This window comes from Bactrocera neohumeralis, chromosome 4 (genome assembly GCF_024586455.1).
Source record: "Bactrocera neohumeralis isolate Rockhampton chromosome 4, APGP_CSIRO_Bneo_wtdbg2-racon-allhic-juicebox.fasta_v2, whole genome shotgun sequence".
NCBI lineage: Eukaryota > Metazoa > Arthropoda > Insecta > Diptera > Tephritidae > Bactrocera > Bactrocera neohumeralis.
In genome coordinates, this window is record NC_065921.1 from 28320939 (window position 1) to 28342546 (window position 21608).

The 21608-nt window shown below is 36.1% G+C and overlaps 1 protein-coding gene across 1 annotated transcript; it reads left to right on the forward strand.

The window, feature by feature from the left end:
* The first annotated feature begins 4701 nt into the window (after positions 1-4701).
* Positions 4702-20724, forward strand: LOC126755618 (acetyl-CoA carboxylase). The gene is made up of 20 exons (XM_050468317.1): positions 4702-4882; positions 4993-5258; positions 6776-6900; positions 11610-11976; positions 12300-12588; positions 12679-15334; positions 15408-15582; positions 15656-15927; positions 15991-16249; positions 16321-16683; positions 16754-17056; positions 17128-17298; positions 17362-17790; positions 17847-17934; positions 18017-18193; positions 18392-18585; positions 18647-19057; positions 19134-19481; positions 19544-19678; positions 19748-20724. Exons 1-20 carry the CDS (start codon positions 4750-4752, stop codon positions 19883-19885), a joined length of 7299 nt encoding a protein of 2432 aa, XP_050324274.1. The 5' UTR covers positions 4702-4749; the 3' UTR covers positions 19886-20724.
* Positions 20725-21608: the final 884 nt, after the last annotated feature.

Sequence of the window (21608 nt, forward strand, 5' to 3'; positions counted from 1 at the left end):
TTATAATTTATTGACAATGTTATAACAAAATTTATGCAAAAAAAATAACATGGGGAAAAAATAAAAAAAAAGTTAATTACTTTTATTTATCAACATTTTTTCATGATTATTGTAGGGACGATAACCATTCACATACTTTTTAAGAATAGTTGTGTTTCAGATGATCTAAACATGAGAAATCGTGTCCGCCAGTGAAAAAACGCATCTCATTCACCCTCTTCAAAAATAGTCATTTTGAGTAAATGCATGCATGTTGTGCCAAGGCCTTCAGAATGAGATAATTGAAAGAATTCATTATATTCCATAAAAAGTTGCTAAAGATTAAATTTGCTTTTTATACCCTGAACAGGTTATATTAAGTTTGCCACTAAATTTCTAACTCCCTACAAAGTATATCTAGAATATAAATGATCTGCTTGGCGAGCTGTATGTCGATTTAGCCATTTCCGTCTGGTTTTGAAATATCGATTTGAAATTTTGCACACGTTCATTTCTCTCCAAGAAGCTGCTCAAACTAATCGAGCAAAATTAAGTCCTACTATGGAAAATTTCACGAAATTTGACACAGATTACTGTCCACGATAACGCTATAATCTCCGGACAAGTTGATCAGTTTGATCCGCTATAGCATATAGCTGACATTAAATTGATAAAAATTAAAATAAAGATACTTAATCTTTTTTCTTAAAAAAAAATGCACTTAAGAAGGGTATTGTGATTAGCCAAAGTTAGTTAGTTTTTTTTTTCTTGTTTACTTTTAAAATATATTTGTATTCTTGATTTTACATTAAAGATCGATTTTAATACAGAAGTGGTTAAACAAAATATAATATTTGCGATTAAAATTATTTTTAAACCCAATTTTTTTTTTTATATTATTTTTAAACTAAAACTTATTTTGTAAAAATATTGTTTTTAATCCAAAACTCGTTTTATAACATAAAAACACAATAAATATGCATTGCATTTGCGTATACATACTCACATGTGTTTGTATACACGTTTTTATTACACGTGTGTGCTTATTTGTATGCAGATCACAGTTCAGATTTGTATGTTGCAGAAAAAATTCTCACTGTCTCATTGTTGTTGTACAATTAATTTTATTTCTACGTATGCATATAAACCATCGCAAAAGCCATATTATATATTTCCGATTATATTTCCTGCATCTAGTATAAGTATGAATATATGAATATATATACATACATATTGCACCATAAATATTTCTTATTTATTTATGTTTTTTGTTTAAATATATCGTGTGAGAAATGTTCTAATTATTTTTGTTTTTGAATTTTTTTTACAAACCAGACAACTCGGTGCAACCCGGCCAATAAGCATAAAAAGTGTTTCTCTTATTTTACTGTTATTTTTAAGTATTATTATAAGATAGTAATAATTTTCCACGAGTAAAATTATGTACATATGTATGTGTTTATATACATATTTATACTCGAATGCACTTGTCTGTTTATATACACTGGTGTATCGTATGATCGTTTTATAATACTGTTTGTATTGTACTATATATGTATGTATGTATATTCATACAGAGATATATATACAAACATACATATGTACATACACAAATGAATATTTACATACGTCTATATATTTATATTTCCATGTGCGTATATACATATATATATATGTATATAGTAGCATATATTCCGTGCAGTAGCTACGCAATCGATTACTTTTCCAAATCACTCATACGCCCGGCCTAACCATTTTACGTCAATTCTGTGTGACGTTTGGAAATAATTTACTTTTCTAAATTGCTGTTTTAAATAATTACAATTCTAATAAATTCTAAATTATTCGATTTTGTGGATTGCATTTTTTATATAATTATTTTACTGGCGCTTGAACAACAATAACATTTAGGGTTTTCACAAGTCTCATAAAGTTATAACGATTCGAAAACATAGCATTGAGAATTGTAAATATGTAAACTCATTTTTGTATGAAATCCAACAACAATTTTTTTAAACAAGTGTAAAAATTTATAATTTTACGATTTTACGATGCTTTATGACGGGTTGTGAGTACCCCAATTGTTATTTTTCGTTGAAATGCTTACAATAAATTTATATGCGCTATTGCAATTCAATTAATTAAAAACAAAAAGTGTTTTTATAAAATACAGTAAAGGCAGTGATAACAAGCGAATTGAGGATTCACTGCTAATTTGTAGCCACTAGGTTTTTTAACACCATCGGCTTATCACTAAAAATTTGAAGGGTATGCCAATGTTAATTTTAAATGGAAAAAATGCAGATTTGATTTGTGATAAGCATTCGATTTCGTACAATATGAATGGCAAACTAAAATAGATTTATTTTTATGACCATATATGTACATGCATACTTACATACATATTTACGTGCATATGTATTATACATACATTTGTATTATGAAGAGCACAGATTTTAAATGCAATTATTGATGTTTTCCTTATCAGAAGCTGGTAGTTTTACTGGTTTAAAGTGGCTAAGCAATTAAGATTTCGTTTTAATCGTTTTTGATTTTGCCTAGCTTTATCAAAACACATAATAAACATATTGCACGTTTTCTACCATTTCACAAAATTCAATTTAATTTTTAAAATAATTTCAATCTTTGCGACAGACAAAACTGCTTTCTAATTTTACATAAATATTTTTGCATTAATAAGGAAATTTAATTTTCGTATCATCAACTAAGTTAACAATAATTAAATGAGTTGACTGACACTCATTCCAAATAAAAAAGCAAAAACAAACATTTTTACCTACATTTACTTATACAATTTTATTTATAAGCGTTAAGCAAGCGTTCATTAGCTTAAATTGCCGCAATCTTCCTTTATTTTTAAATAATATGAAAAATTGCATACAAAATGATGTAGACATTGACCTAGCCGGCAGTCAAAAAACGAAAATTATGTATTTGTACGCATATATATGTACATACAAATGTATATAAAAAATGTATATAGTATGTGTGCATGACATCTCTTGCGGTCATTATGACTTTTGGACACCGCAATGCCTTCAACTCGGTTCATATACCATATGTACAAACATACATACATACATAGGTATGTACATATGTATGTATGTGTGCGAGTGTCTTTCTTTTCGCTTAACTACTTGTCTGTCCGTTTTTTCGCTTGAATTCATTATCATATATTCAACATTTCGCTTTTCTTAATGTTGTCAACTTCTTTTTTCCAAATTTATGTGTTTGCATTTTATAGGTGTTTACATTAGAGATGTCTAATTTTTTAACTTTTTTGTTTTACTTGATTTATTTTTATTGAATATTCAACAAATCTATAAAATTCTCACAAAATTAAATGTCTCAAATATTTGAACATTATAATGATCAACGTCACGTACTGGGTCGATTTAGCATATCCATTTTTCTGTCTGACCGTCCATCTACACGATACCCAAGAAGCTACTAATTCGTCGGAACCGTCAATATCAGACCACTATGGCTGCTATATGGACTGAACAATAAAAATCAAGTTTTGTATGGAAAACCTTTTTGAGAAGATATCTCCGCGAAATGGCATAAATTATTGTTCTAGGTAACGTTACAATCTCCGAAGCAATTCTTCAGATCGGACCACTATGGCATATTGCGGTCATATAAACCGACCAATGAAAGTCAAGATAAAGATACATATGTATATGTATGTACATAAGAAATAGTTTTCCTTTTTAAATAACATTATTTCGACTTGAAGGCTGTTTAACAAAAAATTGATATAAACAGCTTGAACAGAAAAAACTAACAAAACGTTTTCCGCTTGTTGCAAATCTTTGGCCGTTGCTATCAGCAATGCACCTGTGAAGAGTATACAATATCTTCGGTGCAGTCGAAGTTAATGTTTTTTCCTGTTTTAGTTTTGTTTTGCTTCCGCACTGTAAACCTTTTCTCTTTCGCTTCATTTAAAATATATTTTCCTACTATTTTGCTTGGCTCTAAGCAACGTTAGCCGAAAAAAGTGTAATTAAAAAGAGATTTTGTTTGATATGACTTTCACATGCATATATTTATACATAGGAATATATGTGCATATACATATATGTACATATTTCCTACCTTAACATGTGTTATGCATTTTATACACGCCAACATTTGCCCTTTGCTGTAATTTGAATTATTCATTGTCGCTTTTAGCTTTTTTTCATTATTATTTGCCCATTAAATCGCATTTCCTACGCACACAAATAAGAACAAGAAAACATTGTACGCAACGCCAATAAATAAATATTTAATATTTATTAAAGACAAAAAAAAACGGTCTAATACAGCCATACTTCACCTTCCTCCTCTGATTCTAGCTACGAACGCTTAAAACCTGAATGCACATGCACTTAATAAAGTATGCACATACATACATATGTACATTCGCATTTTGTATAGTGCTCTAAGCAATTGAGGCTCCAAACGCTGTTCTGCCGCATGCACCAGCTCAACGCCTCGCTCGCCTTTATTTACCGCAATTCGTCACACAGCATCCACCGAACGCTTCAATGCTCATGTCAGTCTAACGTTATTAACACAACAAAAACAAATTAATATAAGTAAACTAGAAGTAAACATATTCTACTAACAACAACAACTGCGAACGTAACGTGCGTAAACGTAAACGAAAGCGAAAATAGAAAAATAAAATAAAATTTCAATAGACGATATACAGGCTCACACACATCTTGCTGTGGCAACATACCCAAATATTCACCTTAATCGATGCTCATCATCATCATAATACTGACAACATTATGTCTCGCCATAACAATCGTATTGTCAGCGATTTCGCGCTCGGACAACGCTAATCGTAGCAATCAAGTCGTCGTATATGGCGAGCAGCTTAGCATAAAAAGTACTTATGTTAAAGCAAATATTATATTATATAAACACATTATGTGAACGTCGGGGCAAGTACAATTGAAATAATTTTAATTTCATCTTTTTTCTGCTCTCACTTTACAGATAACAAAACATCGGGTGAGCCGCTAAAGGAACCGTCATCAAACAGCAGCAGCAACAACCACAGTGATTGTGTGAACCGCATTAAGAAAGTACAATTTTCGAATGAGAATATCACAATAGAGAATAATCATAACGACTTTGCTGACAGCGGTCAACTAAACCACAAGCATTGTAATAACCTTGAATTGAGTAGTAACAATAGTGAAAGTAGCAATATCGAAATCAGCATGAGCAACGATACATCTACGGAGCGTCCCAGCTTTCTGGTAAGCTTATTCATTTGAGAAGCTAAATATTTTTTTAAGTTTTTACCCTTAAGTAACCCTTAAGCTTCGTAGACAGCATAAATTCTTTAAAGACTTCGCCTCGTTGATGTGTGACAGGACTTTGAAATGACGTTGGAAACAAGATAGCGGGCTATAACCATATTAACGGAGTACTAATCCAACTTTGAAGGACCGTAATCTTTATGCACTTGGTTAAAGTTCTATGCTACACATGTTAGTTGAATGGGCACATCCAAAAGACAGTAGATACTACAGAGCATTAGAAGGTCAAAGAATACTGAAAAATTTCAGATTGACAGCGCTTGGGTGGATTAATATTTGGCTCCGTTCCGGTTGCGTTGAACTGACTCTCGTAGGAACTGTTAACAGAGAGTGTCGAGAATTATATATGAAATATTCTGTTTAGTAGTTCAGCACTTACAAAATTAATGTTTTGGACTTTTTATTTGACGCCGTCAATTTTTTGCTGATTCTGAGCTGAGAGCTTTCATCCGATAATTTTGAGCTATGGATCCTACGGATGTTATGAATCTCTTTGTTTACTTGAAGCTCAACTCATTTATCTCCGTATAATAGACATAACATAATTTTGATCCTTTGTCGCATTTAAAAACGAAATCTTCTGCTTAAGTTTTCGATATTTGTCACTTTCCACAACGGTAGTCGGGTCTACATAACCTAAATTGAATCGTATTTACATCCAGGCACGTTCTATCTTCTCAATAGCGTAACCGCTTATGATGTTACAACAACAACAAAATATATTTTAGTCGATTACCATTGTAGTCATATGAACGATTACAAAATAGTTTGTATAAGCTTCGCAAAAATTTTCTCCACAACAGTTAAGTCTACAAAACCGAGTACGAATGCAATTCAGATTAATATGATTCTGTACCTTCACTTTTGAATCACACTGTCTACGAATACGCTTAAATATGCTTTTACTTTATGCGTAAAGAACTTTAAATTATGCTTAATTAAACATCAGTACTTGGGAACATATTAATTTGGACACAATGCAAATGCATACGACTCACTTACATCTGTATATGTAAGTATTGTACTGTTGCTGTAAGCGACAGTGCGTATAAGGAACGAAGTTCAATCGCAACGATAATGACTTGTGAATACACTAACCTAGGTACACTTAGGAAACGTTGCTGTAACAAAAAAAAGAACAAAGTACACTTTTTAAAGTATGTCTATATGTATGTATCTACTCGTTTTTTACTGTCTTCTTTCATTACATTCAAATGTAATATAAATTCTACAAATTTGGACGACTTTATACGAGTATTGAAGGTTATGTAGAAATAATTTCTTCTCGCAGTCTTGTATATTTATTTTCCGATTAGGTCCCCCCTCCGTTTTTCTTTAAAATTTATACAGGGATATATGATAAAAGACAATTTCACATGTATATTTTTTGACTCTGTGTAAATTTTGTTAATTTTACTTATCATATTTACTCACAAGCTTAATTCTTATTTTAGGTTGGAGACGAAGTCGCAGCCAATGGACTTGATGAAGTCAGCGAAGCTAGCGATGAATTCCCACAAAAAATGCAAAATGAAACTCGTCCACAAATTGATTTGATGGAACGTCGCAAACGTTTGAGGTACACATAAATGAGAATATGCCTCTATATGTATATTTTTTGTTTAATAGCATTTTTTATTTTTGAGTTGTGATATTCACAATCCTACCTTTTGTAACACTTGAGAGCCGAACTCGAATCAGTTGAAACCAAATATTTCCAAATCAAAATATTTCATTTTAAATAATAAGTTGCAAGGCAGGCGTTAGTTATAAAGGTGACCCATTTCGAGGTTTCTTCCTACTTTTTTTTTTTAAGAAAAGCACAGAAACTTCAAATTTAATATATTCGAAGGAATATTCTTTGGCTTTTTTTACGATTACCTCTTTCACGCTACACGCTATGTCTCAGATTTTCCATCCGTTAAGTCAAATTTTTGATGACTCTTTCGAGCATTTCGACTGTAATTGACGAATGACACGCCTGATGTTTTGCTCCAAGGTCCAAGGTGCCTCCAAGGGAAGTGGCGCCATCTTGTTGAATCCAAATGTCGCTGAGATCACTAGCTTTTCCACTAAGTTTGCTGAGTCTATTTAACCATATCCGCCTATCTGACCATATACTAGTCCCTCAATTTTTGAAATATCGTTCTGAAGCTGCTCGAATATTGGAACAGTCAATATCAAGCCACTATAGTATATAGCTGCCGTATAAAGTAATCGATTAAACTTTAGTTCTTGTATGGATAACTTTTTTATTTGCGAGATATCTCCACCAAATTTGGTATAGACATTCTTACAATATCCGCACATTCAATGATTCAGTTCGGACCACTGTATCATTTCGCTGTCACACAAACTGATCAATCAAAATCATGATAAATATCTTTTTATACATTTTTAGTGCATAACAAATGCATCTGTGTAGGGTATTCGGTGCAGCCGAAGTTAACGTTTCTTTTTGTTTTCATTTCTAATATTGGTCACAAATATGTTCGCACATTTATAAAAGTAATACTAATAGTAAGTAAGAGATACTATATAATCTCCAAATGATGCTCTCTTTAACAATAATTGAATTATTATATGATCACAATATGATCTATTGCAAGCTCTCCTTGTAGAAAAATGATAACAACTTATTGATATATATGGAACAATATACATACAAATATACAAAAATACACTTTCAGCATAGAGTATTCTCTGAGAGCTTAATAATAGACCATGCACAAGAGAATATGCCGGCAAAACGCCCGGCAGTGAGTGGCCATTCGGGCGCAATCTCTGCGCCATAAAAAAAGAAACAGTACAACGGGTGTATTTAATTCACACTGTATTCCTAATACCCCACCGGCGGTTGTCATTTTTTAGTTTAATTGTCAATATCATTTTTGCTGTCATTTTATTTGTTGTGCTATTACGCATTGACTTCCGCTAAGAAAATAAAGTAAATTCTTTAAATATATGTATGTATGTAGTGTGTGCAATGTAAATGAATGAATAAACGGGCCAGACATAAATATGCGATGGATACGTTTAGCGACCGGTTTGTTGCGGCCAATATCAAAACTGAGCAGCTACAGGTGACTACGGCAAAATGATTTTCAACATTTTATCGTTACTTAAGTGCGTACGTATGTATGTACATACATATGTAGATATGCATTTATGTATGTAGCAAGGGTGAGCGCCACAGCTGATTGGGGCTGCCACCAACTATTTACGTACATAAATGATAAAAACTTGTAGTATGTACACACAAACAGATGGGAGTGAGAATTTTTGCTGAAACGTGCACATATCGTACACGCCTGAATCGTATGTTTACCCATATTCGCATTCAACGAAATTATACACCAGTAACTGCGGTAACAATGTCAGTTACACTTGGAACGTCGTGTCGTGTGGTTTATTAACGTGTATTTACAGTAACCGCCGTGGAAAGCAACCACCTTATAGTGTATAATTGTGTTTAATTGTGGGTTCCTCGTTGTCAAGGATATTTTCTCTGTGTACATACAAACATATGTATGTATGTGGTGTGTTTGAAAGTCGCAAAAGTTGAGTCGTTAGTTTTGCCGGATTCCTATGCACGCATATAACATTTATGTTAGTCGCGTTTTTAAAGTGGTTATTTGAAATGATGAAACCAAGCACTAGACGCTTCACTATCGGTGAACCAGCCGACGAGGAATCAGCTATATCAGAGCTAACTGTGCCTTCCAATGCATCAACTCCCATCATTGTTGTAGATGAGCATACAAGTGATGCGGCTAAACATGCAACGCCCGACAATCAATTGGAAAAAAACTTTTGCGCCAATTGCAACAACAACAATAATGTTGATTTTAGACGTAATTCATCGCAAATGAATTTATCCTCAACACAGAGAACGGATCTCTCCTTACTATCGCCATCGCAGGCGCAAAGGACTATAAAGTAATGCTTACATGTGTATATGTACATTCATATAAATATACATAACTATTACTCACTAATTGCTTGCGTGTACTTTTAAATGTGCGCACATACTACATACATATGTATATTGTACGTACCTCATACTTATTAAACTCAAATGGGGGCACTGTGTATTGAAAGTTACAAAAGATAAAGGTTAAAATAAATTATGACTTATTAAAAGCAATGAATTACTCTTAAGTGGTCGTAAAAATTGCAGTTAGGCAAAGTTCGAAAGTAATTGTTTTTATTTGCTCAAAAAATGTATGTGAAATTGTTTAGTATTGAAGCCGCAGTCTTTATTTTTAAAAGTTTTGCTAAAAATTACTAATTCTTGTATCATTTCTTATACTTGAACTTTCTTTTGATTACATTTTCTAAAAAATTAGTTATAATAATATATATTTTCCATTTTATAGCTAATAATATATTGTATTTCGCGGTTTTTGTTTATTAACTCACAAGAAATTTATTTATATTTAAAATTGCGGTTTTAGTATGATGCTGAAAAGGATATTATTCTCTATTTAATGCACAATGTTGACAGTAAGAGTTACTTTTTCGCAGATTTTTACAAATATTAATAAAAATGTTATATTGGTAGCAACTTTTACTCATTAATTTTAGAAGGATTTTTTAATTTTTTATAGATTTTTTTTCAAATAATTCATAATTTTTTTTGAATAAATTACTAATTTTAAAAGCTTTCTTTCACTAAAAATTTATTACACTTTTGTACAGCCTTCAACCTTCATATACAGCCTTCATATACATATTATGTATATATAAAATTATTTTAATTAATTTTTTTTTTTTTTTTGTAAATAAAGTTTTGAAATTTTGTTTAACAATTTTATCGATAACAAAACGAACTAAATGCTTAATTCTATGGAATAAACAATTTTTTTAATTCGTCAATCACTTCGGCCATTAAGAGATACCTACACACCAAAATTACATGCTACCCTGAAGTAGGCCATTACAAACTATGCCTTATCAGTGATAACATATGTATATGTAATAATAGTTTTATGTTGTTATGATATCAAGTAAGAGAGTTGTGGTAATTGTATTTAATAAATGTTAAAAGAGTGACTAATGAAGGGAAGAAAGATATGACGTAGATCTAGAAAAAATATTTTTAATAAGATTATTATTTTTTTTTATTTTTTTAGAATATAAAAATAAGAAATTCTGTTTTATATGGTTTAGATTAAACACGGTTTGAAAATAAAACAATTTTTAATTTTTAGCCGGTTTTATTTCATTTCGTACGATTCAAAACTTTTTTGCTTAAATTTATTATTTGCGAAATATAACATGTCACAAAATTAGAATAAAATAAAAAAAAAAATTAAAAAAATTGTTGAAATCAATTATAAATGAAATGAAAAAAAAATTATTAATCAGATTGCTAATGAAACCGACTAACTTTTTTTTTTAATAATTTACTTTATGAATCAAATATAAAAAAGTATATATACTATTGTACAAACATATGTATATAAATTAAAAAAATAATATCTTTGAAGGGAAGGGAAAAAAGATGGGTGTTTTTTTGAAAAAAAAAAATTTAATCGGCTATCTTAACCTAACATTACCCTAACCTGTACAAACAATATTTTTTTTAATATGTTTTTAAAAAATTGAATTCCTTTCAAAACTAATGTCCCTCAAACTGAATTCTAAAACATTATATTTTTTTAAACCAAATTTGCTTACCATCATCACACTGTCACTGCCGCTTGCCATTTACGTCGGAAGACATTAATGACCAACCGCAGATTACGAAGCCATCACATAGCCTTATTTGTTTTAATTTTTTTTTTTTGCTATCCCACATAATTTTGACAACAAAATAAAGTTGATGCCGAATATTTGTGACTCGATTTCTATTCTCCACTCGCTCTCTTTTACAAAGCTTAAATATCAACAAACTAGTTAGCCATGCATGTATGTACATATGTAAATGCAGAAGTACATATGTATGTACATATGTATGTAGGCATTTATGAGCTTTCTGGGTTTTATTTAATTTTACAGTATTCTTTTCATATTCAATTTGCACCATCGCGGCCGAGCGTATGGCGAGAGAAACTGGTCTCTGATTTTATGCCGTGATCTTGTGGAAAAAAATATTTTACACTCTGCTTTTAAACGAATAAATTAAAAAAAAAAGTTGTGAAGTGCATTTTTGGGACGAGCCAATTGGTTGTTTACACTTGCGTTTTCAGTTTCCTTTTTGACTTGTTGCCATTCACACTAGTAGTTTGGCTAAGTTAGAAATTCGGTCAAAATGCATAATCATCATCTGTCTTTCGGTTTTAGGCCGAGCATGTCGCGTGGCACTGGTCTGGGGCAGGATCGATATCAGGACCGCGATTTTCACATTGCCACACCGGAAGAGTTTGTCAAGAAGTTTGGTGGTACGCGTGTCATTAATCGTGTGCTAATCGCGAATAACGGTATTGCCGCTGTGAAATGTATGCGCTCGATACGTCGTTGGTCCTATGAGATGTTCAAAAATGAACGTGCTGTCCGATTTGTGGTAATGGTCACACCAGAGGATCTTAAAGCCAATGCTGAGTATATCAAGATGGCCGATCATTATGTGCCCGTACCTGGTGGAGCAAATAACAACAACTATGCCAATGTTGAGCTGATCGTCGATATTGCACTTCGGACTCAAGTTCAGGTAAGTGAAGGCACTTGTAAAGCATATTAACTATATTTCATAATGTCGTACGATCGATTAGCGCGCATTTTCATGGTTATTCGTTTAAAGCAAAAAAAAAAAAATAAAACTCACAAACAAACAACAATAATTAAATACGAAACTGCGTAAAGCTCACATAACAAAACCGGTTTTCAGTGTAAACAAGATGGGAAGCTGCATTTTGTTTATCTTTATTCACTGCTCGCATCGTGTAAGACTGACTTCATTGTCAATGTTAACGTGCTCAATTTATCAATAAACGATGTCATCAATACGACGTTAATTTGACTACTTTCTTGCAGGCTGTCTGGGCTGGTTGGGGACATGCTTCGGAGAACCCGAAATTGCCCGAGTTGTTGAATAAGCAGGGTCTGGTCTTTTTGGGTCCACCGGATCGTGCTATGTGGGCGCTGGGTGATAAGGTTGCCTCCTCGATTGTCGCACAAACAGCTGATATACCCACGCTGTCGTGGTCGGGTACCGGACTGAAGGCGCATTACAATGGCAAGAAAATTAAGATTTCGAGTGAATTGTTTCAACGCGGTTGTGTCAGTAACGCTGAAGAGGGTCTGATAGCAGCAAAAAAAATTGGTAAGCGAAAGTTTTATGAAAAACTTAAAATAATTTTTCCCAAAATTCATTAAAATTAACACTGTTGTTATTATTAACTTTTTCCTACAGGCTTCCCGGTTATGGTTAAAGCATCCGAAGGTGGTGGCGGCAAAGGTATTCGTCGTGTCGACAGCGAAGCCGAATTTCCAGCGCTCTTCCGTCAAGTGCAGGCCGAAGTTCCCGGTTCACCCATATTCGTAATGAAGCTGGCACGCGGCGCACGACATCTGGAGGTGCAATTGCTTGCTGATCAGTATGGCAATGCGATAAGTTTGTTCGGACGTGATTGTTCGATACAGCGTCGTCATCAGAAGATCATTGAAGAAGCGCCAGCGATTGTGGCACAACCCGAAGTGTTTGAGGATATGGAGAAAGCCGCTGTACGTCTCGCAAAAATGGTGGGCTATGTAAGCGCCGGTACGGTGGAGTATTTGTATGACTCAGATGGCCAATACTTTTTCCTTGAATTGAATCCGCGTCTACAAGTGGAGCACCCTTGCACAGAAATGGTAGCAGATGTGAATTTGCCTGCCGCCCAGTTGCAAATTGGTATGGGTATACCGTTATATCGTTTGAAAGATATTCGTCTCTTATATGGCGAATCGCCGTGGGGCTCTTCGGTTATTGATTTCGAAAATCCTGAGAATAAACCACAACCATCCGGACATGTAATTGCTGCACGTATCACATCGGAAAATCCAGACGAAGGTTTCAAGCCCAGCTCAGGCACAGTGCAGGAATTGAATTTCCGTTCGAGTAAAAATGTATGGGGTTACTTTAGTGTTGCTGCTTCGGGTGGCTTGCATGAATATGCCGATTCTCAGTTTGGTCATTGTTTCTCTTGGGGAGAAAATCGTCAGCAGGCGCGTGAAAATCTAGTCATTGCGCTGAAGGAACTTTCGATTCGTGGCGATTTCCGCACAACCGTTGAATATCTGATAACACTGTTAGAGACTAACAGCTTCTTGGATAACACCATTGATACTGCTTGGTTGGATGCTTTGATTGCGGAACGTGTACAATCGGAGAAACCCGATATTCTATTGGGTGTCGTCTGCGGTGCATTACATATCGCGGATCGCCAGATCAGCGAAGCATTCTCCAGCTTTCAGACATCACTCGAGAAGGGTCAGATACAAGCCGCCAATACTCTGACAAATGTAATCGATGTAGAGCTGATAAACGAGGGTATGCGGTACAAGGTGCAGGCCGCCAAAAGTGGTGCAAACTCTTACTTCCTACTCATGAATAACTCTTTCAAAGAAGTGGAAATACATCGTTTGTCTGATGGTGGGCTCTTAATATCATTAGAAGGTGCCTCTTATACCACTTACATGAAAGAGGAAGTAGACCGTTATCGTGTGGTAATCGGTAATCAAACTTGTGTCTTTGAGAAAGAAAACGATCCCTCACTATTACGCAGTCCATCTGCTGGCAAGTTGATTAATTTGTTGATTGAAGATGGCGCACACGTTGCTAAAGGACAAGCCTACGCCGAAATTGAGGTTATGAAAATGGTTATGACACTCACTTCCCAAGAAGCGGGCACAGTTTCATTCTTACGTCGCCCCGGTGCAGTGCTCGATGCTGGCTCCCTTTTAGGCCATTTGGAATTAGATGATCCCTCATTGGTAACTAAAGCACAACCCTACAAGAATCCCTTCCCACTATCTGAGAATCCACAAGTGCCTGAGAAGCTGAATCGTGCACACAACTTGTACAAATCCATTTTGGAAAATACCTTGGCCGGTTACTGTCTACCCGAACCATATAATGCACAACGTTTGCGCGATGTTATTGAAAAGTTCATGACCAGCTTGCGCGATGCTTCATTGCCCCTGCTCGAACTGCAAGAGGTGATCGCCTCCATTTCGGGCCGCATACCTGTGTCTGTGGAGAAGAAAATACGCAAGCTAATGACTCTGTATGAGCGTAACATCACCAGTGTGCTTGCCCAATTCCCCTCGCAACAAATTGCCGCAGTCATTGATAGCCATGCTGCTACATTGCAAAAGCGCACTGATCGCGATGTCTTTTTCCTCACCACGCAGAGTATTGTACAGCTGGTGCAACGCTATCGCAACGGTATCAGGGGGCGCATGAAGGCCGTCGTACATGAATTATTGCGTCAATACTATGAAGTAGAGTCGCAGTTCCAACATGGTCACTATGATAAATGTGTCGCTTTGGTGCGTGAGAACAGCAAGGATGATATGCAGAAGGTCGTGAACACTATATTTTCGCATGCGCAAGTCTCGAAGAAGAATCTACTAGTCACACTGCTGATCGATCATCTGTGGTCATTTGAACCGGGTCTAACTGATGAGCTGGCAAATACGCTGAGCGAATTGACTTCGTTAAATCGTGCCGAACACTCGCGCGTCGCATTGCGTTGTCGCCAAGTACTAATTGCCGCCCATCAACCCGCCTATGAACTGCGTCACAATCAAATGGAATCGATTTTCTTATCCGCAGTCGATATGTACGGACATGACTTCCATCCGGAGAATCTGCAACGCCTGATATTGTCCGAAACATCGATATTTGATATCTTACACGACTTCTTCTATCACACGAATCGTCAAGTCTGCAATGCTGCTTTGGAGGTGTACGTGAGACGTGCCTACACTTCATACGAACTCACCTGCTTGCAGCACTTGGAGTTGTCTGGCGGTTTGCCCTTGGTGCACTTCCAATTTTTGCTACCCACCGCACATCCAAATAGGTATGTACGCAAAATTATCACTAACTTAATTAAACTATTGCAATAAAAATATAAATTTCATAACGTTGTGCAGACTCTTCCCACGCATGCTGCAAGATGGCGAAGCTCGTGAAAAACTACTCGGCTCTTCGTTCATGCGTACCGGTTGCATGGCAGCCTTCGATTCTTTTGATCACTTCGAAATGCACTCGGATGAAATTTTGGATCTGTTGGAGGACTATGCCTCACCTGCCTTTGTTAGCGCAAAGGTAATATAAAATCCCAATTTTGCTACAAAATGCATCACTTACTTTCATTGTGCTCTGGCTTGATTATCCGCAGATTTTAGAAGCTGTTGATGCCGTTGATTCCATTTCTGACGGCCGTCTAAGCACATCCATCAATGTCTCGCTTTCCGATCCCATTACACGCGCCAACGCTGTGGAAGAGGCAAAATCCACCGAACCCATTCACATTATTAGTGTTGCCGTACGTGATAACGGTGATATGGATGATTTGCAAATGGCGCACATATTTGGAAATTTCTGTAAAGAGCACCGTGATGAGCTATTCCAGCGCCGCATTCGTCGCATAACATTTGCCGCTTTGAAAAAGTAATTAAATATTCTCCTAAATTATATATAAACTGAATAATTCATAAATGCACACATTTATAGACGCCAATTCCCGAAATTCTTCACCTACCGTGCCCGCGACAATTTCGAAGAGGATAGAATATACCGTCACTTGGAGCCCGCTTGTGCCTTCCAACTCGAACTGAATCGTATGAAATCGTATCAATTGGAAGCATTGCCAACTGCAAATCAAAAAATGCATCTCTATTTGGGCAGAGCAAAGGGGTCGAAGAGCCAAGAGGTCACCGATTACCGTTTCTTCATACGTTCCATTATACGACATTCGGATCTGATCACCAAGGTAGATTTCAAATAGTTTAAATAAATGTTTTTCCGCCATTAAACCCTGCTTTATCTGCTATTTTCATTTAGGAAGCATCGTTTGAATATTTACAAAACGAAGGTGAGCGTGTTTTGCTCGAATCAATGGACGAACTCGAAGTGGCGTTCTCACACCCGCACGCTAAACGCACCGATTGCAATCATATTTTCCTCAATTTCGTGCCAACCGTTATAATGGATCCGGCGAAAATCGAGGAATCCGTTACAAAAATGATCATGCGCTACGGGCCACGTCTTTGGAAACTACGCGTACTGCAAGCTGAGCTGAAAATGTTGATCAGACAATCACCGCAATCACCAACACAAGCCATACGCTTGTGTATTGCCAATGACTCGGGTTACTTCTTAGACATTGCCATGTACACTGAGGTCACCGATCCAGAGACGGGCATTGTAAGTACCTCGCATATAGTTTGAAGCTTGACTTTGTAAATAGTAAAGAAATTTCACACTTTTGTATTAGATCAAGTTCAAGGCTTACGGCGAAAAGCAAGGATCACTACACGGTCATCCGATTTCTACACCGTACATGACCAAAGATTTTCTGCAACAAAAACGCTTCCAGGCGCAACAGAATGGCACAACATATGTGTATGACATACCCGATATGTTCCGCCAAATGACCGAGCGCCATTGGAAGGAATACTCAAAGGCACGTCCCACTGTGGATATCAGAATCCCGGATAAAATTTTGATTGAATGCATGGAACTGGTATTGGATGATGATAATCTCGTTGAGATGCAGCGCCTACCAGGCGAAAACAATGTGAGCATTTCACCATCATTTTCACTATAATCTCAATAACCTAACATTCCCCAATTACCTTTGCAACGCAGTGCGGCATGGTTGCCTGGCGTATTGTACTGGCCACACCCGAGTACCCAGAGGGCCGTGAAATTATTGTGATAGCCAATGACTTGACATATTTTATGGGCTCTTTCGGCATCAAAGAAGATATACTCTTCAATAAGGCATCGCAATTAGCACGCAGCAGAAGAGTGCCAAGGGTAAATTTGCGCTTCTACTCATAACATCTTCTTGCTCTATTATATGCTCCGCTAACATTTCAGATTTACATTTCGGTGAACAGTGGCGCACGCATCGGTTTAGCCGAAGAGGTGAAATCGTTGTTTAGAGTGGCATGGGAAGATCCCGAAGAGCCCGACAAGGGTTTCAAATATCTCTATCTGTCCACAGAGGATTATAGTAAAATCGCCAATTTGAATTCGGTACGCGCCATACTGATCGAAGATGAGGGTGAACCGCGCTATAAAATTACCGACATTATCGGCAAGGAGGACGGTTTGGGTGTGGAAAACTTGCGCCATGCCGGTTTGATTGCCGGTGAGACATCGCAGGCGTATAATGAAATTGTCACAATGTCTTTGGTGACGTGCCGTACCATTGGTATCGGTTCGTATTTGGTGCGCTTGGGTCAACGTGTCATACAAATTGATAACTCGCACATTATACTGACTGGTTATGCCGCGCTCAATAAGGTGTGAAAGCTTTCTGATTTTCTAATACTTTTAATTCATGTTATTTTATTTAACAGTTGCTTGGTCGCAAAGTGTACGCTTCCAACAATCAATTGGGTGGTGTGCAAATCATGTACAACAACGGTGTCACACATAAGACTGAAGGTGTGTTTCCAGAATTTGTTGTTTATATTTTTCGCTTTTGTTTTTATATCGAAATTTAACGCAAATTATTTACCGTTAACAGCCATGGATCTCGACGGTGTGTATACGCTTCTTCAATGGCTTTCATACATTCCAGCATACATCGGTTGTGATTTGCCGATTGTATTGCCAAACGATCGCATTGATCGCTCTGTAGATTTTATGCCAACGAAATCGCCATATGACCCAAGATGGATGTTAGCCGGACGCGTGAATCCAGGTAATTATTGATTGTGTTATTTTGAAGGTTATGTGTTGTGTTAGTTTTCTCAATTATGTTTGGATTGAATCATTGACACCCAAAAAACAAAATTTTAGTTGTGTCCGAACTTATAATTAATTACTTCTTATTATAATTTTTTTTTTTTTTGGTATGAAAATTACATTTAAAAAATTTTCCATTTGTTCAATTGTCTAGTTAATCCCAACGAATGGGAGAATGGCTTCTTCGATCGTGACAGTTGGGCTGAAATTATGCCGACCTGGGCGAAAACGGTTGTAACTGGACGCGCCCGCTTGGGTGGTGTACCGGTTGGTGTTATTGCTGTTGAAACTCGTACGGTTGAGGTGGAACTACCAGCCGATCCCGCTAATTTAGACTCTGAAGCCAAAGTAAGCATTTCGACGCTTGCAAGAAAGATGCGATACGATTTTAACTAAAACCACATTTCAGACACTTCAACAAGCCGGACAAGTCTGGTATCCAGATTCTTCATATAAGACAGCGCAGGCCATTAAAGATTTCGGACGCGAAGAGCTGCCATTGGTTATATTTGCTAATTGGCGTGGTTTCTCCGGCGGCATGAAGGACATGTACGAGCAAGTGCTTAAATTCGGCGCATACATTGTGGATGGCTTGCGTGAATACAAAAAACCGGTCATCATCTACCTACCACCAAATGCAGAATTGCGTGGTGGTGCCTGGGCCGTCTTGGATTCACTGATTAATCCACGTTATATGGAAACCTATGCAGATCCAGAGGCACGTGGTGGTATTTTGGAGCCGGAGGGCTTAGTCGAAATCAAGTACAAAGAGAAGGATTTGTTAAAGACAATTCATCGCTTGGATACAACAACCATTGCGGTGAGTTGGCGCCATAAACGGTTTTGTGTGTAAACATATGCTAAAACTTATTGATTTTTTTGTATTTTATTTGCAGCTCAAAAAAGAGTTAGAAGAATTAATCTCTACCGGCGATAAAATCAAAGCCGCCGTGGTTGAGGAAAAACTAAAGACACGCATCTCACAATTGACGCACGTTTATCACACGGTAGCTGTGCACTTTGCCGATCTGCATGACACGCCCGAACGTATGCTGGAAAAGGAATGTATCAGCGAAATTATACCGTGGCGCGATTCTAGACGTCTGCTACATTGGCGCTTGCGACGTTTGCTGCTCGAGGATGCTTACATAAAGAAAATAATGAAGGCGCAAGAGAGCCTTTCGGTGGGTCAAGCCAAACAAATGTTGCGTCGCTGGTTGGTGGAAGATCGTGGTGCCATGGATGTAAGTGCAAACGAAAAAACTGTGAAATTAATTTTTATTAATGGTAATTATTCTCCAACTAGGCGTATATCTGGGATAAAAACGAAGAGATGGTGCATTGGTATGAGGAACAGAAACGGCCAGACTCTGTGGTCACGAAGAATATAAACGCTGTGAAACAGAATGCGGTAATCTCGAAAATCACCGAAATGCTTGAGGTATTTTCTTTTTACATTGTAGCTCATAGTATTTTCCATATGTTTACACTTGCTTTTAAATTATTTCAGGATTGCCCGGATGTCTCGTTAGATGCTGTTGTAAGCATATGCCAAGGCCTCACGCCTATGAATCGCGGTGCTGTGGTGCGCACATTAACACAATTGGAGTTGAATGAGGAGACGACAGCATCAAATACGCAGGGATGATATCGCGCATATTAATTCATATGCGTATTTGTTTGTATATCAGACATGCGTTAATAATGTATTAACATTCAAATCGTTTGTGTGGCCAAATACATGCGTACATACATACTCTACTCATCATCCACAACTTCAACACGCAACGAAGTTTAGTCTCTTACGTAGCAATACGGTACTGTAAATACTTAGATAAGCGTACATAAAATGAGCGACCAACGTCTCGCTATAGCTTCGTCCTACACACTTCATATGCGCTTTGTTAATGCAAATTGTTTGTTTTTCTCTAATTTAGTTTATTATTATGTACAATACATTGGCTTTATTAAATACTGATTTATTTAATATAAAACGTACATATGTATCTACGGCTTGTTTATGTGCTCTTTTACTCTTCCTATTTGTAAGCAAAATAAATACTAAAAAATAACTGAAAGTAATAATCCGAATGGCAGCACAATACTATATGACTAGTTACAATTTACATTATATACGTAAAATAATACATAAAGAGGGGTGTACAAACCATGTTTGATATTTAGTTTAGTACAGTGTATCTTATAGCATACTTTTTTTTTGAATTGTTAAAAATGTACAAAAAATTATGAAAAATAATTAGAAAGATACCCTTAATATAGTAAATAGAAAACTTTTCAAATGCATACATACTATATTTAGTTGTATAACAATTGTGAATTAACGAACAAAGTGGATGTTAACTATTGTAAAATAAAATAAAGCAAGTTTTAAATTATCCACAGACACTAAAATTATGTCAAGCCTAAGGCTAATTACTATATAATAAATGGAAATATAAATTAGTAAATAAATATATTGGCATTGAATTTTTTGAGTATAACTCATTCTGAAAAAGTAACCGGCCAACGGTTTGCATCCAATGGGAAATATTTTTCCAGTTCTTTAGGCCACGTTCTTTGATATAAACAAACAATTAGTCAAATTACGGTTACTTAACAAATAAACAAAAACTGATATGAAAATTTTTGTCTTAATTTGTGAACCGTCCGTTTGAATGACAGTTTATATGCTACAGTAGCTATATGCTATAGTAGTCCGATCCAAATGATATGTTTGGTAATTGTAGCTTTGCGGCACTTAAGGCAGTCTCTGCTACTGGTGCAGGACACTGCGACTCTAGAACACTTGCTAATTGAATGGACAGCAGTCTGCAGACGAAGGGCAAGGGCCCTGGAATCCATCTTTCCAAATAGGGAGCACATCGCCTTACTAACATCTAGCAGTATATTGAAATATATCAATATGCTGGGGTTAGGTGAGTCGCTATGCAATCCTTGTCTATTTATCTATATATCTAAATGTAGCTCTTTCTTAGACAATAATGTGTGTCAAATCTCGAAATCAAGTTTTTATAAGTTGAACCTTATTTCGATCGATCAGTTTGAATGGGCAGGAGAGAACTTGTGAAAATTAATTTACTAAACATAGCTGCTGCTGTTATTGTAGCAATGGTGTAGTGGTTTTAACTGGCAAAGCGACTGTTTTCGGCTGAAATATTTATAAACTCAATTATTCTACCGGAAGAGCTGAATACTGTAGAAACGGGTGCCATCTTCTTCTTTCAGCAATGCTTTTAAGTTTAAAGTCCTTGGCCGGATGAAAATGCGGGTCGGTTCCGATTACATCGTGCAAACCGGAGTTTTAGTAATAAGGCTTGGAATCAAATTCAAATTCAAAACATAAAAAATAC

Excerpts from the sequence above, each read along its gene's own strand:
- LOC126755618 (XM_050468317.1), top strand. The coding sequence starts at position 4,750 with ATGCTCATCATCATCATAATACTGACAACATTATGTCTCGCCATAACA. Across the intron at positions 5,259-6,775 it reads CGGAGCGTCCCAGCTTTCTG|GTTGGAGACGAAGTCGCAGC; the intron begins GTAAGCTTATTC and ends TTCTTATTTTAG. Across the intron at positions 15,928-15,990 it reads ACATTTGCCGCTTTGAAAAA|ACGCCAATTCCCGAAATTCT; the intron begins GTAATTAAATAT and ends ACACATTTATAG.